This window comes from Osmerus eperlanus, chromosome 24 (assembly GCF_963692335.1).
Source record: "Osmerus eperlanus chromosome 24, fOsmEpe2.1, whole genome shotgun sequence".
In the NCBI taxonomy this organism is placed as follows: Eukaryota; Metazoa; Chordata; class Actinopteri; order Osmeriformes; family Osmeridae; genus Osmerus; species Osmerus eperlanus.
In genome coordinates this window covers 1464024-1484865 of record NC_085041.1, presented here as the reverse complement: position 1 = coordinate 1484865, position 20842 = coordinate 1464024, and the positions used below count along the sequence as shown (strand labels likewise).

Here is a 20842-nt window from a genome sequence, read left to right as displayed (position 1 = left end):
TGGGAGGAGGGAGGAGGAGGAGGTGGGAGGAGGGAGGAGGAGGAGGTGGGAGGAGGGAGGAGGGAGGAGGGAGGAGGAGGGAGGAGGAGGTGGTGGGAGGAGGAGGAGGGAGGAGGGAGGAGGGAGGAGGAGGGAGGAGGAGGTGGTGGGAGGAGGAGGAGGGAGGAGGAGGGAGGAGGAGGTGGTGGGAGGAGGAGGAGGGAGGAGGGAGGAGGAGGGAGGAGGAGGTGGTGGGAGGAGGAGGGAGGAGGGAGGAGGAGGAGGTGGGAGGAGGGAGGAGGGAAGCAGAAATGAGGGGAGAGGGGTGTAGAGAAAAGTCCTGGGCAGGGATGAAGGGAAGGTGTGTGAGCAGAAGAGATGGACTGAAGAGGGGAGAGACTGAAGACGGGAGAGACTGGCAGAAAAGAGCAGCTAAGGGTTGGTTGGGGACCCAGAGAAGACTGAGGAGGGAGGGACAAATAAAGGTGGAAGGAGTTGAGGACACAGAGAAAAGGAGGGAACATAAAAGAGAGGGAGAGAGGGAGAGAGGATGGCAGAGAGTAACTCGTGTTCTTTCCTCTCCGGTGGTCTTGATGAGATTCTGGGCTCATTAGGTCGTTAAGCGCCAGAGAGACACAAGGTTGGGTGGACACGTAATCACTTCCACCCCGACGTCCATTGTTTTTACTTAAGAGATTACAGAGGCGAGGAAACGACTCATGTGGACGGACGCCAAGTTTAACCGCCGGTCCCGTTAGCGCGGCTCAGCGGGTTGAGCGTGGCGATACCATGGCCAAGGTCACAAGTTTAACCCCTGCTTGGTTGCAGCAGCATCGTAATACAGGAAAGTTATTCAAAACCCACAACTAACTTCATGAGTGAGACACTGAGAAGTGCCAACTCAGTGTTACACAGTGGAAGAGAGAGAGACATAGAGAGAGACATAGAGAGAGACATAGAGAGAGACATAGAGAGAGACATAGAGAGAGACATAGAGAGACAGAGAGACAGAGAGACAGAGAGACAGAGAGAGACAGACAGAGAGAGAGACAGACAGAGATAGAGACAGAGAGAGAATTCCAGAACCTTTCACTGGCCTATGCTTCTGTTTCTCAGACCAATTGGAACCCAATACCACCTTCTATTCTAAATGGCGGTCCCAAACTATTCTTTTATTCTCCAGGCAGACTCAATCTAACCAAACAGACCCAGATCTGAAGGAGGATTTACTGATAACTGCTATTGAGTCGAGGACAAGTCTTTGTGAGGGAGAACAAGACCACATTTTTATCATTTTTATTTCAGTATATTCCACTTCACGAGTGTGGTTGCTCAGTGTTGTGTGATGCTGTTCCCCTATAGGCCCATAGGGAGCGCTGTGTGTGATGCTGTTCCCCTATAGGTCCATAGGGAGCGCTGTGAACTCATGGTCACTACATCTGAAGAAGTTCACTGTCAAGCGCATGGATTCACTCGCTGCTTTGTATCTGTTAACATACTTTGTGTTTACAATGATTCAGGGTCTGATGGGGAAGTCAAGTAGTTATCATGAACTGGATATTAAACTGTATTGATGGAAATTAATTTCCTGATTTGGAAATGTGCTTTCGGCGTCTCATGCAAAATAGGCGGTGTAATGTGCCAGTTTTGATATTCTCATCGTGGTGTGTTCAGAATGAGTTATAAATAAAGCTTTCAGATCATTTCAAAAAGATTAAGCCTCACTCACAATATTCTCAACACCTCAATTTATTGTCCCAACATTCAAAAGTACAAATAATTCAAACACAACAGTCTTATGAAAAAGAAAAAACAAACATTTACAGCAAGATTTTTATTTTTGTTTCCAGTTTCAGAAATGACCTAAACTAGCAAGGATAACATGAAGTCATTCATCGCAGTAATTGGATTAATTATAAGAATAATACCGATAATAATCATAATAATTGATTGATAAGTATTAAACGTAAATAGGAGAGGCCGGTAAGGGCCAGTGAACATCTTTTTTCGTCATTTTTTTGTCTTTAAAGATTAAAGAAGTTTAATAGATTTTTCCGATAGTAAACAAACCGATACATGTCATAAGGAAGATGAATGGAGAGAGCCTGGTTCCTGTGTTCACCCCCCCCCCCCCTCCAGACCATGTTGGGGCCCTCCTATCACAGCCTCTGTAGGGGGTTACAGGGGAAGGTGCCAGCTGTAGGGGTCGGCCATAGGGCCAGATGAATCCGCCCAATGTCATCAAACGCCCTTGCATGCGCACCTACGGATGCACACTCACACACACACACACACACACATTCACACGCTGAAACATGAACGTTCGTAACACACACTCGCACAGGTACTCAGACAGGCAGGGTCTGCACAGAACACAGGCACACATCAGTAAGAGTTTAAAAGACACAAGGAAATGTGTTCATACTTCAGAACCACATTCTACCGGGGTCGTTGCATAACTCAAGCTCCCATCGCCAAGAGAGCGTGAACGGGTCTGGTGATGGTGCAGGTCAGAGGTCAGGACTGTAGGTGGTTGGATGACGGTTGGATAATGGTCGAACGGCGTTTGAATGGCGGTTGGATGAGGGCAGTGGCGTGAGAGTGAAGGTATGGTCTGAGTATTTAACTTTGAACCCACACCCCCTCCTGTCTAAGAATGTCTCCACAAAAATCCAATTGAAATACATCAGGAACCATGCCTTATACCTTTACCTTTCAAAATATATATATTTACTATATTATAGTATATAAAATATACAATGGGTTTAATACATTAAATACCTTCAGTGTTTGAAAAACCTAAAAGTTTTTTTTTAGGTTTGTATATCTAACTGTGGTAGATACAGTTAGTGCAATGGATTCATGGTATCTCTGTAGAGGAGCAAGCGATGTTGTTTGAAAACATGGTGATTCTTCGTAAAATAGGTTAGACTCTGCTGAGATGAGTTCACTGATTGGTCCAGTGCAATGAATGACCCTCACACACGATTGGACCATCCTTCTCCTGAATCACATACGTGTGCCCAATCCGCCACAATATAGGATGTCATGACAACCGAAAGTTATGTTTCAGACCCAAGTATTTGCATAAAGTTTCATCACGATGCGTTAGTGCGTGGAGGGAGGGTGCGGAGTGGCTTTTAAAACGACACAAACTCACCACAGGTTATATCGAACCAGAACGACTGTTATAACATTCTATTAAGACTAAACTTTATTGAAAAAGATTTTAAGGGTTTTTTGTTTAACAAGACAAGAAAAAAGCAATAGCAAATTTAACTATCAACTAGGTTATGCATAGCAAGTAACAGTTTCTACTCATAAGTTAAGAGTTTGCAACCCCCTGGAATTTTTTTTCGTTTTCGGCTTTTTGATTTTTTGTTGTAATTTTGATATATTGGTACAAAGCACAAACGTATTAAACGTTCTCAGTGCAGTGGACTATCTAGAGAGCTCTTCTCCATTCAGTCACTTAGTTCCCTTTTCTCCCTTCCCTGTACCAGAATCACGCAAATACACAGACAATAAAATAAATCAATGCATAAATAAATAAATAAATACACAACCAGTATAAATAAATAAATAAATAGTTGATTCAATGAAACAATCAATTGATCCATAAATAAATAGTTATATTCTACGCTTTTGTTCGGTTTCTTTTGTCGTGGTAGTCATGGTTACTCCAAATCATCGTTTTTAGTCTCGTTTTACGTTTTTTTTTTTTTTTTTTTTCACAAGCGACATGACAACATATTAAACAGGATTCCTCACAAGTAACTGAACCACTACTTCATCAAGTTGTCATATGATAAAGACAAGATCCAACAGAAAACAATGACAACTCAGAATTACAGTAGATATTGTAAAACAAATGTAGACTATATATTATCTATTTGCACACAACAAATAAAGACACCGTTGTATTAGATCCTTTCAGGAAACAAATATCTAGACTAACAGAACTAGCTAATCATTATTGAATTCTGACAAACGTTTCACGCTTAGCAAGTAACTTAAAAGTCAGCAAGCCAAATAAAACTGGTTAAGTGATGCTTACAACAGCCCTAATTTAGTCACCTGGACAAGCCACAGCAGACTCTCCAGTTTGGGGCAACAATAAACAAATAAACAAAGAACAGCTCAAGTCAATGCCAACATCGAAGTATTATATTTTTTTTCTTCTAAACAACACAGAACAACAAACTTGGATATTTAAGATATGTGAATAATGTAATATAGCACCTACCTTTGATCGCTAAAAGGAAGTTTCTTTTCAAACGGAATTCCACAAACGTAGAGCAAAGAAAATGATAGATAATGTATACATTATGTACTCTAAATGGATAGATGTGTATATATTTCCTTTACTAATGTCCCGTAGACTGATGACTAACAGAACAACAAGTGATGCATGGGGTCTTTTCACTTTGGGCTCTGAACGATGACGACAGTGGGGCACTTAGGGGGAACACCCCCGCCCATTTCCCTTTTGGGTATCGCTGTTGAATAATATTACGCACTATATGAAATCACCTGCCTCCCTTTTTGCATCCCATTGAGAAAACCTTCCGTCTACAAAACCATCGCCGATCTGGTTCTCGCCGAAAACAAACAGACCTTCGATCCTAAAAATGACCACAGCAGAACGAACAGGACATGGGGGCGTCTTCCCCCCCCCGCGCCCCTCCCTCCCACCCCAGCTCCCCTTACTAGCCAGTCAAAATATTTTTCTCTTTTTCAAATCCAGATTCATGTAAAAATTCATCAATAATGATTATTTTAATTATCGTTTATAAAAATAGATTTTCTTCTCTTTATTTTCATATTTATTCTAAACGCATTTTTCAAGCAAAGAGATTTTCTCTTTGGCAACAGTGTGTTTTTTTTCTTCTTCTAAATCTTAAACCACTTAATGTGTGTCATCAGGAAAGCTTAACCCAGCCCCTCCCTCACCCCTTCTCCCTAACCCTAGTGACGAAAGGACATGGGTCTTGTTTGCAATACAAAACAAAAACAATGTTAGAAATTCATATTTTTCTGCATCAGAGTTACCAGGATGGTGTCCCACCTCTTAGTTGATAGGGGGAATTAATATACACTAAAATGAATGAATGGTCACCGATTTTAAAAAGAGCCCACTCCCTTTTACTGCCTTAAGGGAGGTTAAATTCTAACGACAGTGGATCCGGATTTAAAAAACGAAGACATCCTGAATCAAGACCAAGAAAAGGTTCAATCTAAAAAGGACATTCTCTTCAGGAACGTAAAGAGACTGAGGGGATTGCTACAGTTGACATAGAAGAGATAAATAATTAAACGACCACAAGGAACAGAAAGGCTATACAACCGGGGCGTCGCCAGAACGCCGCCCCCAAACTCATGTTGGATATTTTCATCTTTCATTTTGTAATACTTAGGCAACATTGGCTTATAGGTCCAAAGTTATAATATAAGCCATATCTTTTTTGTGGTTGTTGTCGGTTGTGTCGGTTAGTTGGTTTGTGTCCCTGTTGAGCTGAATTGCTGTGTTGGGGGGCTGTGTGATGGTGCTAGTGGAGCTGATGGAGGGGGACTGTGTGATGGTGCTAGTGGAGCTGATGGAGGGGGACTGTGTGATGGTGCTAGTGGAGCTGATGGAGGGGGGACTGTGTGATGGTGCTAGTGGAGCTGATGGAGGGGGACTGTGTGATGGTGCTAGTGGAGCTGATGGAGGGGGACTGTGTGATGGTGCTAGTGGAGCTGATGGAGGGGGACTGTGTGATGGTGCTAGTGGAGCTGATGGAGGGGGACTGTGTGATGGTGCTAGTGGAGCTGATGGAGGGGGGACTGTGTGATGGTGCTAGTGGAGCTGATGGAGGGGGACTGTGTGATGGTGCTAGTGGAGCTGATGGAGGGGGACTGTGTGATGGTGCTAGTGGAGCTGATGGAGGGGGGACTGTGTGATGGTGCTAGTGGAGCTGATGGAGGGGGACTGTGTGATGGTGCTAGTGGAGCTGATGGAGGGGGACTCGGAGCGAGACTGACGACCGACCGATTCAGGATTTGTGGGTCTTGTTGGTTTTGAAGGAGACTTGCAAGACTCGATCGCCCAACCGGTACCCGTTGAGACTGGCGATCGCCATGGCCGCCTCGTCATAATTCGTCATGGTGACGAACCCGAAGCCTTTGCACTTGTTGGTGTTGAAGTCGCGGATGACCTTGACGTTGTTGACGGCGCCGAAGGGGCCAAAGAGCTGCCATAGGACGCTCTCGTCGGAATCCGGAGACAAGTTGTAGACAAAGATGCACCATCCGGTGCCGGTGTGACCGGGGATGTTCATGCCCACCAGACTGGTCATGCTGTCAATGGTGATGGGGGAGAACCTGGGGGAGGACAGGAGAGAAGGAGGAGGGGGGAGGACAGGAGAGAGAGAGGGAGAGAGACAGGGGGGTGGAGAGAGAGAGAGAGAGAGATGGGGTGGAGAGAGAGAGAGAGAGAGATGGGGTGGAGAGAGAGAGAGAGAGAGGGAGAGAGAGGGAGAGAGAGAGGGGGGTGGAGAGAGAGAGAGAGAGAGAGAGAGGGGGGGGGGGAGAGAGGGAGGGAGGGAGGGAGGGAGAGGGAGGGAGGGAGGGAAAGAAAGAGGGGGAAAGAGGGAGAGAGAAAGAGAGAGAATGTGGTAAGAAGCAGAAGAGTGGAGAAAAGGAGAGGAAGATTCCAGTGTAAGTCAACCTGACATCCAGTTAGGCCCAGTGTGTGTGTGCATGTGCAACAGAACCTGGCTTGACCCTGACCTGACAAAACCATCCAAAACATGTTAAATCAACCACAACAACCACAACCGCACAAAGGAAACGACCATCAACCAAGTTAACCACTCAGTGTCGAGGCTTCGCAACGGGCTCCAAGACATGCCGTTCCAAACAGTTCCATCTCTCCTGGCTCCTAACACACTTTCTGCTAAATAAACACGATTTACTGTGGCAGTGTGTGTGAGTGTGTGTGTGTGTGTGCCTGCCTGCGTTACGCCCTGTTCTGTGTGAAAGGCCTGTCCTCATGGCTGACTGCGGGGAGGGGGGTTGGGATCGTTTTGGGTCGTGCGAGGCTTCGAGGAGAAGCTCTTCTCCCTCTCTCTTTTCCTGAGTGCCTCCACTGGAAGATAAATTACAGGAAGTTGCTGAATTAAAACATAGCTGAAAACTCATCAGATATTGTATATGCAACCGACTAAATCTGCACTTACTCGCCTCGTAATCTTCTCCCTTTGCTGCGATGCAGAGATGTGAATGCTCAGTTGACTTCACTTAATTGCCTTTCCGCTTAAGGGGGGAAAACGCTCCCAACTTTAAATAAAAGGTAAATGGGATAAGAGGCTCATTTCTTCTGCCTCTCCAGGAGCGACTATAGGCATTATTGGCTGTGCTTTAATTGAGATTTCCGCTTTACTGCAGCTGTCTTTGAGAAAGCAGCCGCCTTTTAAGAATTGTGTGGTGTGGGTTGGTGGGGGGGGGGGGGGGGTGGGTGGGTGCTGGGGGGCTGTAGGGGAGAAGGGGTGAGGGAGGAAAGGATGATGAGAAGGGGGGGGGGGGGTAAAAAGAATGAAAGTTGGAGTAAGGAAGGGGTGGAGGTGGGGTGGAGGTGGGGTGGAGGTGGGGTTGGGGCCTGAATGCAAAATGGGGGCTCTGAGAAGAGGCTGTGTGTGTGTGTGTGTGAGATTGAAAGCATGTGTGTGTATCTGAGAGGGTAAGGGTGATAGGTACTATTTCTTGCCTAACAAAGACACAAAAGTGTGTGTGTGTGTGTCCATCAGGGCAGGACCAAACAAGGGCCATTGTTCTTCTTTAAACAAGACCAAGGGTTGCATAGCAACAAGGTGGCTGACCACCCTCCCCTTCCCCCTCCCCCACCCGCTCAACTCCACCTGCTCATTCTCTCTCCCCCAGAACACTGGACTCCTTCCTGTCCCTACACCGCCTCCATAACTACTGTTGCTAGGCTCTTACAGTGTTATCATGTTCCAAGCTCAATTACTGGTGTTTGGGCCCTTGGCCGTTCGACTGCGTTACCAAGGTCATGCAAGAATTATGAGTAAGTGTGTTGTGCTCGGTGAACTACACCAGAGATTGTGTCCTGTTCGGTCCTGTCGGGTCATGTTCACGAGCGATCCCAGTACACAGAAACCAATAATTAAATTAAAGGGATTTGCTCCTCTCACTGATTCATCGCAGGGAAGCTTAAAGGCCACTCTCTCCTCATCCTACAACACCATCACCTCTGCCGTCTCCATCACAGACTGGGCGTCTGGACTCTGTAGCTGCGACCTAGCGTGCAGCAAAATGTCACCACCGGCTAGCGTCACCGCGCCCTGGGCTGGGCCGGGCGCTTCGTCTTACGCAACCTCCACAGCAGCGGAAAGCAAATCAAAACACAGCGAGCAAAATGTGGCGATCAGATGAAAGAGCCGGCTGCAGGGAAACAGTCTGTTTCTTGCAGGGATTCAGGTCTCTCCAGTCTCCTCTTCCTCCTCCTCCTCCCCATCCTCTTCCTCCCCCTCCTCCTCAAGACAGCACTACTTCTAACAAGGGAATTGACGAACACTAATAACACTATTCCTACCACACAGTGTGTTATAAATACTGCATGTAAAAGCTACACGACAGTCAGATATTTTTATAGGGAAGTCAATATTTTAGTCCAATCTTTATAGCTATGATAATGAACATTAAGAGTGTTTATGGTGAGGAAACGCCCAAGTAGTATGACTTCAGATGTTCTGGAAGTGTTCTCCTACAACTTGAGTTAGAGGATGTGCTGGAGTACCTGAATCCAGTAGAAAACCAGGCCTGTAAAACAAGAACCACACACACCAGAACAGAAACCAACCAGACAGAAACGTCCCAAAGCAACCGAAAGGTAAACATCCAGCATAGGGTCACACCCAAGAGAAGCACACTCTTTGACAGCAGAGAAAACAAGGCAGCAGTTTCCTTCTGTTCAGCTTGGGTGGAATTTAAAACCAAACAAGACTGACAGAAACCAAGTCGGAACTAAATCATACTAAACCAACGCAATCCAAACCAAACCATACCAAACGTGTTCAAACGCAACCATAATCAAATCATAAACACAATCCGAACCTAAACTATATTGAACAAAGGCAAACCAAACCACAACAAAGAAAGATTATAACCTTCAATGTCAATTAAAAATAAGGAACTTTCAAAAACAAAACTAAAAAACAACCAAAACGATATTAAATCATTTAGTCAACATGGACATCTGGCATTTGGTGAAGTTTTTAATTACCTCTTTACGCCATAGGCCATATTAAGCAAATTGTCCAGCCTGTAAAGAGAAATAGGGTTCTGGGGTTAATGATGGGCAGATGGTTGGACTCACTCAATGGAACTAATGCAACCTTCCTTCTTCCCCTAACTCAAGGAGCTAAGAGACACCATACACACACCCATCCATAGATGGGCCATTACACTGAGGACCCCAACCAGGCTACGCTGGTACCTTCAAACAACCACTATAGCAGCAGACTAGGCTAGCCAAGTCGCCAATAGCTACCGTGCTAGCCAACATACTAGGCTACGGCTATGTTTTTTGGCTAGCCGGCGCTACTGGCTGTTGCTTCAGTGCCAACGAGGCTTGCCTAGAGCTGGTGTAGCTGCAGTGTTGGGTTTGCCATGTTTCTAGACTACTAATAGCTTGTAAATAGCTGCGAGGCTACAACAGCTACTTGTAAGTCTAGGATAGTCACAATGCTGAGGGCACAAGGCTAATCACAAACAATACTATGATGGGCAGACTAGCTGGTGCACCAGGGGAGAGCTAGCACAACCAAACACAGCACATTGACATAATTTAATTTACCTAGCACGAGGGATAAATGAGATCATGTTAATGCCCTCCTCGTCTTAACTGTCCTCTTGGAAAATGACAAATAAAAATATACGAATGCTGCGCAGTGGTGCCATCGTTCCCTACGGATGCAGAGTTCTGTCAGTGTAATGGTTTGACATCTTGCAGGAGATGGTGAAGACGTTTTTGGCGAGAGAATGATGATAAAAGCGTGATAAATGTATGATGAAGGAACATGTCGGATGAAGTTATTGGTTGTGCAGTGGAGGCCGGGGGGCCGGCAATTGTATCAGGGTGGCCTTGGCCCTCCTAGCCCCCCCCCCCCTTGGCTGTGCCACTGGTTGTGAGGTGTCAGCAAAGTATTTGTCATTTAAAGTGAACTGAACATGAATCTTTTCCTACTGCTGCAAATTCTCAACAACCGCAACTTGCCTGCCTCTGGGATCCTGATTAATGGTTGAAAATTCACCTCAGGGCCGGTCTGTCTGTCTAGCCTGCCAGTTACCCCCGGGACCTTCACACAATACTGACAAACACTTTCCTAAGTGCCTTTTCTTTGCTTTTGTGTAGAGATCCTCAACAAGGTGCCTCAGAGCCTGTGGCTTCCTCAGTGTGTGAACTGTGAAGCTAGCCGGGGCCCAGCCTGGCTGACCTTCACCGTGCTGCCTGGGCCAGGGAAGCCAACGAGCCATATCCATCCCAGGCCTCTTGGCTGTGGCCTGCCTAGCGACGCCTAGCGACGCCATGACCTTCATCTCTCGGGTGGATCAGCTTGGTCTTATGTCCTGTTAGCTCCTACTGTCTAATGGCCGTTCCAGGCTGTTGACCAACAGCAGGACTCTTCTCCTCTCCCCTCTCTAACCCTAACCCTAACACCGACAGGACTGCCTGCTTGTGCGTTCTGTGTCCTCTGTCTGCCTGTCTGTCTGCCTGTCTCTCTGCCTGTCCATTCATCCACCTGTCTGTCTGTCTGTCTCTGCCTGCCTGTCTGTTCATCCACCTGTCTGTCTGCCTGTCTGCCTGCCTGTCTGTCTGCTTGTCTGTCCGTTCATCCGCCTGTCTGTCTGTCCCGCCTGTCTGTTCATCTGCCTGCCTGTCTGTCTGTCTGCCTGTCTGTCTGTTCATCTACCCGTCTGTCTGCCTGTTTGTCTATCCACTGTGGCATCAATAGATATAAATGTACCGACTGTGAACCTGACTTGGGGATAAACAAAGCAGAAAGAAAAAAAAGGATATGTTGACTCATTAAGACAGTAATTAGTCCATGATGTGGGCTGGGGCTGAACAGTGCTTTGTGGGTAAATGAGTCAATTGGAGAATAGGCTCAGAGGAGGCGTGCTTCAGGCCAGAGGCAGGAAGACATCTGCCAGCCGGACAGGGCGTGTGTGTGTCGGTGTGTGTGTGTCAGTGTTTGTGTCGGTGTGTGTGTGTTAGAGAGCCAGAGATACACAGACTGACAGCGTGTGTGTTTTTTTTTTTTTGTGTGACGCAGTGTGAAGATCCAAACACGTCCGCTTTTCACATCACCTCTCAAAGCCTCTCCCCTCACAACGAGCCCTTTGTGCTGTCTTTAAAAGCCTGTTAATGGCCAACCACTTTCCTTAATCAGACCTGGTTCCTGCCCTACAGATAATACGCCTAGTTACTACCACTGTGAAGCAGAGGCGTTGCTGTTGGCTTGAATGCAAGGCTACTGCTTTTAATGACGTTGAGGGCATTTCGCTGAGATGTTAAAGATGTTAAATGCTAATACAGATGCTGTAGGTGTTAAAACTGTTGCCCATTGATGAGATTAGAGACTTTTAAGAGGATAAGAGATGTTACTGGACATGAGCTCAGCTGAGGTACTTAGCTTCATGGATTAGAGAGGGGCTGAAAGAGGGTGGAGACTCTATCAAACATGAGCTTTCACCAGAACAGGAGAGGGTACTCTCCACGGATCAAAACAGACTGAAATTCAGGATAGGTGATGCGGATCTGGACAGTTCTGCTGCAGGTGTGTGTGTGTGTGTGTGTGGTACAGGGCTCCTGTGGAGGGTGTAAATTGGCTTGGCGTGTCACAGAAAAAGCTTTGTTTCACTGAGTGAGAGAGAAGTGCCTCAGGATCACTCTGCTAGCGTGTTTAACCTAGCTACACATCCTGACAACCTGGCAGAAACACTACACACCTGCTACAACATCACCTCAACCACCAAGGAGATGGACAGGGATGCTATATCCTCACCAAGTATCATTTCTGTTTAATCAGTGAGCTGACTGGATGAGCTATATTGTTCAGTACATGGTGATAATGAAAGGGGGCGTCGGGTGAGATGGTGCATTCTGGGACATGGAGTTTGGATGAGGTGAGGGGTGATGATGACAGAACCCCACTCTCTCTTGTGACCGCTGGTTTTGAGATGGGTGGAGCTCTTTCGGGAACAAAAACAGCCGATGTTATAGCGGCCATTTTGGAGTAGTGGCCAGTGCATTTGTGATTGATGATTCACAAGATGACTTGTGCTACACAGTCAGACTTCCCTCTTGTCTCTGCATCTGAGTACGTTGGTTCTGTCAGTTATTTTTCTTGCAGGGTGACAGTTAAACGATTGGTAGCATTTCAGTTGACAGTGTTTACAATCAGTATTAACTCTAAACTTCATTACTTTATCTGGCATGTAATAAATTTCACCACCTTTACCGTGAATTTAAGTATCCTATCAGAGTTTACAAGCAGAACTGTAGAATAAAGTTCGACCAAGATACGGAAACACACACTGCACAACTAGAACTCCACCCTCCCCTCTGCCCTCCCTCCACCCTCCCCTCTGCCCTCCCTCCACCCTCCCCTCTGCCCTCCCTCCACCCTCCCCTCTGCCCTCCCTCCACCCTCCCCTCTGCCCTCCCTCCACCCTCCCCTCTGCCCTCCCTCCACCCTCCCCTCTGCCCTCCCTCCACCCTCCCCTCAACACACACATCCCCTCGCCCCTCCCCCACCCCGTCCCCCTCTCCTGCCCGGTGTCTCACCTGAACCTCTGGGCCTGGTGGTGCAGGGGACCGGGGTACCTGCGGTTGGGGGACTGGTACAGCTGGGAGAGCAGAGCCTGGCTGGTCTTCTGGCTGGGGTTGTTGGCGAACTTGACGGTGATGGGCTCTGCGGCGCCGGAGGGCTTCTGACCGTTCAGGCCCTTGATGGCCTCCTCGGCCTCTATCCTCTTATCAAAGCGGATGAAGCCGACACCTCGGGAGCCACCTGAGGGGCCAGCACATCACAAACAGGAGGGGCCACTGTCACTTTATGTGGCTCCCGACTACACACACACACACATGACACACCACACACATGACATACCACACACACATCCATCACACACACACGCCTTACGAATCATGACCCCAGAAACGACAAACCGGAGAGGCCTCACTGTTATTTAACAGGCCAACTGTCTTCCTCTCTTTCTCTCTAGCACAGGCACACACACACACACACACACACACACACACACACACACACACACACACACACACACACACACACACGCAAGGCAGGCAGGCAGACACACAGCCCGCCACAGAGATCCCAGTCCAATCTGTAACAATGTGTTTTCTGTTCACGGTGCTCTTGTCCTCCTCCCTCTGTTTCCGTCCCCCCTCCCCTCCTCCTCTCTCCATCCCTCCTCCTCTCTCCATCCCTCCTCCTCTCTCCTCCTCTCCTCCCCTCCCCTCCTCCTCTCTCCTCCTCTCCTCCCCTCCTCTCTCCTCCCCTCCTCTCCTCTCTCCTCCCCTCCTCTCTCCTCCCCTCCCCTCCTCTCTCCTCCCCTCCTCTCCTCTCTCCTCCTCCCCTCCCCTCCTCCTCTCTCCTCCCCTCCCCTCCCCTCCTCCTCGTCGTTTCCAAGGAGACGTCTTTTGACTGCCACCTGAAAGTAACATTTCGAGAGACAGAGCGCAGGCTCTGTACAGTCGGTCCTTTGTCGGTCCCAGTGAATGCACCGGGGCAGACCAGACACAAACACACACACACATGCCTGTACTTGTTTTTAATGAGGCTGACTCTATGGACCCGGAGGACACACACACTGACAGCTCACCATGTTGCTGAGAGGGCTATTTGCATAATACTGCATGTGTGTTCAAGTGTGTGTGTGTGTGTGTGTGCGTGTTTACAATGAACAAAAAGGCCTCGCTCGATCTCAATGCCATTCCCCTCTCTCCCCCTCTCTCTCTCCCTCTCTCTCTTTCTTTCTCTCTCCCTCTCTCCCTACACAGCGTTGCCGGGGCGATATATTATTAATGTTTCCCTCATCTGCGGTCTCCCTGTCCTCACCAATCAGGGGTCTTTGGAAAGGCGTCTCCCTCAACCAACATTTACACACCATCTCTCCAATATCCACACCTCTCACTCATTCTAACACTCTTTTCGTTCCCCCACTGTGTCCTACAGGCTTCTCCTCCTCTCTACCCCTGCCCTCTCTCCTCCTCTCTACCCCTGCCCTCTCTCCTCCTCTCTACCCCTGCCCCCTCTCCTCCTCTCTACCCCTGCCCTCTCTCCTCCTCTCTACCCCTGCCCCCTCTCCTCCTCTCTACCCCTGCCCTCTCTCCTCCTCTCTACCCCTGCCCCCTCTCCTCCTCTCTACCCCTGCCCCCTCTCCTCCTCTCTACCCCTGCCCCCTCTCCTCCTCTCTACCCCTGCCCTCTCTCCTCCTCTCTACCAAATCAAATCAAATCAAATGTATTTGTATAGCACTTTTTACACGCAAGCATGTCACAGAGGGCTTCACATATGCCCATAGAACTGCCCCTCAACCAACCTAAACCCTCAAGGACCTACCCCTGCCCCCTCTCCTTCTCTCTACCTCTGCCCTCTCTCCTCCTCTCTGCCCTCTCTCCTCCTCTCTACCCCTACCCTTGAGCGGTACTCTTCACAACCCCTCAGCCTTGATATGTTTCATAAACCAAGTTGTCATGCTGCCTTGAGGGTTACAGGAAGGCCTCACGCACACAGCACACACACACACACACACACGCACACAGCACACACACACACAGCCTTCCACTAAGTGATGACTTGAGGAGGTGTTATTATAGACAGAGTGTGAATAGGGTAGTGGAGGCTGTGTGTGTGTGTGTGTGTGCGTGTGTGTGTGGACCCGGACCCTGTCCTTGTCCTTCAGCGTGTGTGTTGGCACTTTGAGGAGGTGAGAGGGTGTCTGACCTCACTGACCGTCACACCTTTCACTAGTTGGGTGGGTGGGTGGGTGTGTGTGGGTGTGTGTGTGACCTGGAGGGAAGGGAAAACCACACTGCCAAGAAGGAAGACATGCTGGCAGAAAGGGTCCATGTTTCAGTCATAAACTCAGTGTGGTGTCATGTGATCAGAGACGGGACTCTCTGACTCTGCTCTGAGAGGGGCGTGTCTGTCTGTCAGTGTCAGTCTCCAGACAGGTTGTCTGTCTGTCTTTCAGTCTCCAGACAGGTGTCAGTCTGTCTGTCTCTCAGTCTCCAGACAGGTGTCAGTCTGTCTGTCTCAGTCTCCAGACAGGTGTCAGTCTGTCTGTCTCTCAGTCTCCATACAGGTGTCTGTCTGTCTGTCTGTCTCTCAGTCTCCAGATAGGTGTCTGTCTGTCAGTCACAACTTCCCTCACCACACACACACACACACATAAATTACATTTCATTTACATTTAGTCATTTAGCAGACGCTCTTATCCAGTGCGACTTACAGTAAGTACAGGGACATTCCCCCGAGGCAAGTATAGCCGGGAATCTAACTAGCAACCTTCTGATTACTAGCCCGATTCCCTAACCACTCAGCCATCTGACTCTCAAGTCCCTAAATTCACACAAGTAGAGACACACAGCCATGCACACACAGACGCACACGCTCTTATATAACGGCCTGGCTTATCTCTCCCTCACACACCTGGCTTATCTCTCCCTCACACACCTGGCGTCCTTTATTAAGAACTTCCTCAGCCTCACCAGGAGGCTGAGCGGAGGTCTGTTCTGACGGAGCTAACCTCAGCACTGCTCTCTCCTCTGCTCTCTTTCTACAGCTCCTGTTTTGTCCTCTATCCTCTCCTCTTCTCTCTTTCCTCTCCTCTCCTCTTTCCTCCGCTCCTCTCCTCGGACACAAACTCAGTCACCGGTGGTGTAAAAGGCAAGCGGCCCTCTGGGAAATCTGGAGAGATTTGAGAACTGGCTGGCTGATGAAAGCTGCATCTCCAAACCTTGCAAGTATGTGCTCTCTCTCTCTCTCACACACACACACACACACACACCAAATATGATTTTTTTTTTCTCTTGTCCTCTGATTAATGACTGCCAACTGTATGTAGCGTGTAGGGTTCCACATTAAACAAATTAGATTAAAGAGAGAGTGAGAGACGTCCTTGTGTAGTGTGAGGTTTTTGTGTGTGTATGTGCGTGTGTTAGAGAGAGAGAGACACAGGGAGAGACACAGGGAGAGACACAGGGAGAGACAGGGAGACAGAACAGAGAAGAGAGAGAGAGAGAGAGACACACACACACACAGAGAGAGAGAGACACACACACACAGAGAGAGAGAGACAGAGAGAGAGAGAGAGAGAGAGACAGAGAGAGAGAGAGAGTCCTTGTGTAGTGTGAGGCTGGTATGTGTGGACACAGATGGTATTTGCAAAGGAAACAGGACACACAGGCCTTTGAAGCCCATTGGAGCTCTGTGCTCTGCTAAAACCATCTGTCCGCTTGTGTGTGTGTGTGTGTGTGCACACGTCCCCCTGCCTGTATGTTTTCCACATCTAACCTCCCATGAAACAGTTTTCTCTGGACTCCAGGGAACAGTCGTTTTCACCAAAGAGGGAGAACTTGTGAAAGCATGTGGCAGACTCTGCTTGTCAGTGGTATTTGTTCCTATTGATCAGAGAGGTGTTGACCTGCTCTGAAGGCTATGGATCGCAGCCTAGCGCTGGTATGATGACCTCTGACCTCCCGTGTTGAGCCGACCAGGCAGGTCTGGAGGGTGGAGGCACGGAGGGGAGGCAGAGGTGCTGCGCTGGGAGGGGAGGCAGAGGTGCTGCGCTGGGAGGGGAGGCAGAGGTGCTGCGCTGGGGGAAAGGCTGCAGGACGTTGCCAGGCTGTTCCACAGGGACTCATAACTCTAGTAGTCTAACAGGAGGCAGACAAGGCCTCGGCAGAAACCTTCTGTGTCTTCACCTGTCTCTGTGTCTTCATCCCCTCCTCCTTTTCACAATTCTCCCTCCTCCCTCTCTCTCTCCTTCTCTCTCTCTCCCTTTTCCTCTCTGACTCTCTCCCTCTTCCTCTCTGACTCTCTCTCCCCGTCTCGCTCTCTCTCTCTCTCTCTGACTCTCTCTGACTCTCCGACTCTTTCTGACTCCATCTTCCTCTCTGACTCTCTCTCTCTCTCCCTCTCTGACTCTGTCTGACTCCTGTGTGAGTCAGGTGGGAGTGTGACCCTGTGCTCCTCTTCCTCCGTGGCAGCAGTTTGCTCCCGCTCAAATCTGCATCGTTTCTTAATCACCAGCAACTAATCCTAAATCCTAAATTCCTGTAGCGGATCCCCAACCCTTGCAGGGGTGGGGGGAGGGTGGTGTGTGTGTGTGTCACAGAAACAGAGATTACAGTAGACCCACTGAATGAGTGTGAGGGAGAGGGTGTGTGTGTGAGGGAGAGGGTGTGTGTGTGAGGGTGTGTGTGTGAGGGAGAGGGTGTGTGTGTGAGGGTGAGGGTGTGAGGGAGAGGGTGTGTGTGTGAGGGAGAGGGTGTGTGTGTGAGGGTGTGTGTGTGAGGGAGAGGGTGTGTGTGTGTGAGGGTGTGTGTGTGAGGGAGAGGGTGTGTGTGTGTGAGGGTGTGTGTGTGAGGGTGTGTGTGTGAAGGTGTGTGTGTGAGGGAGAGGGTGTATATGTGAGGGTGAGGGTGTGAGGGAGAGGGTGTGTGTGTGTGTGTGAGGGAGAGGGTGTGTGTGTGAGGGAGAGGGTGTGTGTGTGAGGGTGTGTGTGTGAGGGTGTGTGTGTGAGGGAGAGTGTGTGTGTGAGGGTGTGTGTGTGAGGGAGAGGGTGTGTGTGTGAGGGTGTGTGTGTGTGTGTGAGGGTGTGTGTGTGAGGGTGTGTGTGTGAGGGTGTGTGTGAGTGTGTGTGTGTGAGGGTGTGTGTGTGAGGGAGAGGGTGTGTGTGTGTGTGAGTGTGTGTGGAAGAGCCGCCCCATGGATACCTGTGACCTGGTCCACCAGGATGCGTGAGGTGATGATGCGGCCGTACTGGGAGAACAGCTGCTCCAGTTCCTTCTGCGTCATGGTCTTGGGCAGACCGCTCACGTACAGGTTAGCATCCCGGATGGAGGCAGAGCTGGGCCTTGCATAGGACACCTAGGAGGGGAGGAGGAGAGGAGGGGAGGAGAGGGGGGTGGAGAGGGGGGGGAGTGAGGGGAGGGCAAGGGGGGAGGAGAGGAGAGGAGAGGAGAGAAGAAGAGAGGAGAGGGGGCGAGGGAGGGGAGGGTTAAGGGTGGAGGAGGAGGGGAGGAGATAAGTGGGGTTGATATGAGATTCTGACAGCTGAATATAATTTTATAAAAGGAAGAAGAGGGAGCAGGAGATGGCTTGCTTTCTCTGTACCCAAACCCCCTCCTCTCTCTCCTCCTCCTCCTCCCCATCTCCTCTCTCCCTCCTTCTCTCTCCTCCTCTCTCCCTCCTCCTCTCTCTCCTCCTCTCCTCCTCCTCACTCACTTCCTCTCCTTGTGAGCCTGCTCCAGATGTCTCATCCATCAACACCTCCAGTAGCAGCGAGACGTGTTTGTGTGAAAGTGAGGAGGGAGTGGAAGAGCCGGAGTGAATGTGTGTGTGTGTGTGAGTCCCTCTCTGCATGTCTCCCAGCTCCTCTCTCCTCCAGGCTCCTCCCCCATCACACCTCCACAGGAAGTCATCTCCACAGGAAGTCATCTCCATAGCAGCTGGGAAACTTGGAGGTGTCATGGAGGAAGTAACCACACTACCCCAGAAAAAGACTCCAGAAAGACAGCGCTGTGTGTGTGTGTGTGTGTGTGCGTGCGTGCGTGTGCACAAGACATTGAAGGAGTCCCCAAAGGTGTATCTGTGTTAGGACCATAGGAAGCAAAGTGCTAACTAACCTTCAGAAACCACCTGTGTCAGTGTTAGTTATTACACATTACAGAAAGAGAGGAGAGAGGGGGGGGCTGGGAGGGGGCTGGGGGCGGCAGGGGGGGGGCTGGAGATGGATAACTTTGATAACATGACACGATAATGACCCTGGAACACGCTCAACACTGGCCTGACACTAGGAGTCAGGTTAACTGTCCATGTGTTGAAATTTGACGTGGTTCTCTGAACAGGTAGTCACACCCAAACCAGGGACAGGCAGAACTGAAGTGCTGCGGGGGCAGTGCGGGGCAGTGTGGAGAGGCAGTGCGGAGGCAGTGCGGAGGGGCAGTGCGGAGGGGCAGTGCGGGGGCAGTGCGGAGGCAGTGTGTAGGCAGTGCGGGGGCAGTGCGGGGGCAGTGCGGAGGCAGTGCGGAGGGGCAGGTGGTTCCGTCTGGGCTGAGGGAGATTGTTCTCCTATCTCTGACAGGCAGAGAGGGAAGCTCTGATGCTGCTACGCACGGCTGGGCAGGCTGGACAGGCGGACTGCAGAAAGGAGAACGCTGTGTGTGTGTGGGGGGGGGGGGGGGGGGGGTGGAAGCATGTCCAGGCTGGTGTGCCTGTTATGTGGACTGTGTGTGTTCCTGCATGATAGACATGGACGGCTGCTTTCACTTTGTTACCCAGGGAGGGAAGAGGCTGGGCTAGGGTGTGTGTGTGGGGCTCTAAATAGACCTTAGCCTTTGAGATAGGAAGCGAGGGAGGGGGTTTGGTGAGTGCAGTGTGTGTGTGTGTGTGTGTGTGTGTGTGTGTGTGTGTGTGTGTGTGTGTGTGTGTGTGAGAGAGAGAGAGACTGGGAGGATACTACAGCTTCTGACAGCGTCGTCTAGAAACTGTGCAGTAGGCTGTTTCCTGTGACCCTCTGGAGTCTGGCCCTGGCACGCTACCCGCTGAAGACACGTGTGTGTGTGTGAACCAGGGAGCTGGCATGACCCTTGGCTGCCTGATCTGAACATACATTTGAAAGATAGAGAGGGAAAAAGTGAAGATGAAACACACACACCCTCTGACTCATCCTGTCCTCTGGCCTCTCCGAGAGTGAGACCAGCGCTGGAGTAACACACACACACACACACCCTCTGACTCATCCTGTCCTCTGGCCTCTCCGAGAGTGAGACCAGCGCTGGAGTAACACACACACACACACCCTCTGACTCATCCTGTCCTCTGGCCTCTCCGAGAGTGAGACCAGCGCTGGAGTAACACACACACACACACCCTCTGACTCATCCTGTCCTCTGGCCTCTCTGAGAGTGAGACCAGCGCTGGAGTAACACACACACACACACCCTCTGACTCATCCTGTCCTCTGGCCTCTCCGAGAGTGAGACCAGCGCTGGAGTAACACACACACACACACCCTCTGACTCATCCTGTCCTCTGGCCTCTCCGAGAGTGAGACCAGCGCTGGAGTAACACACACACACACACCCTCTGACTCATCCTGTCCTCTGGCCTCTCCGAGAGTGAGACCAGCGCTGGAGTAACACACACACACACACCCTCTGACTCATCCTGTCCTCTGGCCTCTCCGAGAGTGAGACCAGCGCTGGAGTAACACACACACACACACACACCCTCTGACTCATCCTGTCCTCTGGCCTCTCCGAGAGTGAGACCAGCGCTGGAGTAACACACACACACCCCTGGTTCTGCCTCCCCCTCTTCACCTACATCAAATAGCCCAGGCAGTTCTGTCTTGAGACCAACCCAGATATGGCTGATTCATCTCAGGGGGTTTTCCCTCGTAACACCCCCCCTCCCCTCCCCTCGGACTGAGGGAGATTCTGTATGGGATTCCCCCATTCAGATCGCTTGCGTAATCCCATCAGATTATATTACAGTTATGTTAGCAAGAGGCCAGGGATTATGCCAGAATAGCAGATTACTGT

The 20842-nt window shown here is 49.8% G+C and overlaps 1 protein-coding gene and 1 long non-coding RNA gene across 8 annotated transcripts in view; both read right to left on the bottom strand.

Annotated features, from left to right (window-relative positions):
- Positions 1–4657, bottom strand: part of LOC134011319 (uncharacterized) — a 177369-nt gene extending 172712 nt beyond the window's left edge. The window contains exon 1 of the long non-coding RNA XR_009928408.1: positions 2102–4657. This is a non-coding gene — a long non-coding RNA (uncharacterized LOC134011319). The remainder of the gene's footprint in view (positions 1–2101) is intronic.
- Positions 4658–4929: 272 nt separating this feature from the next.
- The window catches only part of elavl4 (ELAV like neuron-specific RNA binding protein 4), a 46530-nt gene continuing 30617 nt past the window's right edge, over positions 4930–20842 (bottom strand). For 4 of the 7 annotated variants that reach the window (XM_062450909.1, XM_062450903.1, XM_062450907.1 and 1 more), the window contains 5 exons: positions 18012–18164; positions 12830–13065; positions 9263–9301; positions 6000–6342; positions 4930–5564 (listed from right to left, as the gene is read on the bottom strand). In XM_062450909.1, the coding sequence (XP_062306893.1) occupies positions 6015–6342; positions 9263–9301; positions 12830–13065; positions 18012–18164 (756 nt within the window). In that variant the 3' untranslated portion in view covers positions 4930–5564; positions 6000–6014. Of the gene's footprint in view, positions 5565–5999; positions 6343–9262; positions 9302–12829; positions 13066–18010; positions 18165–20842 lie in introns of all 7 variants that reach the window. The other 3 variants (XM_062450904.1, XM_062450906.1, XM_062450908.1) reach the window with 3 other exon arrangements.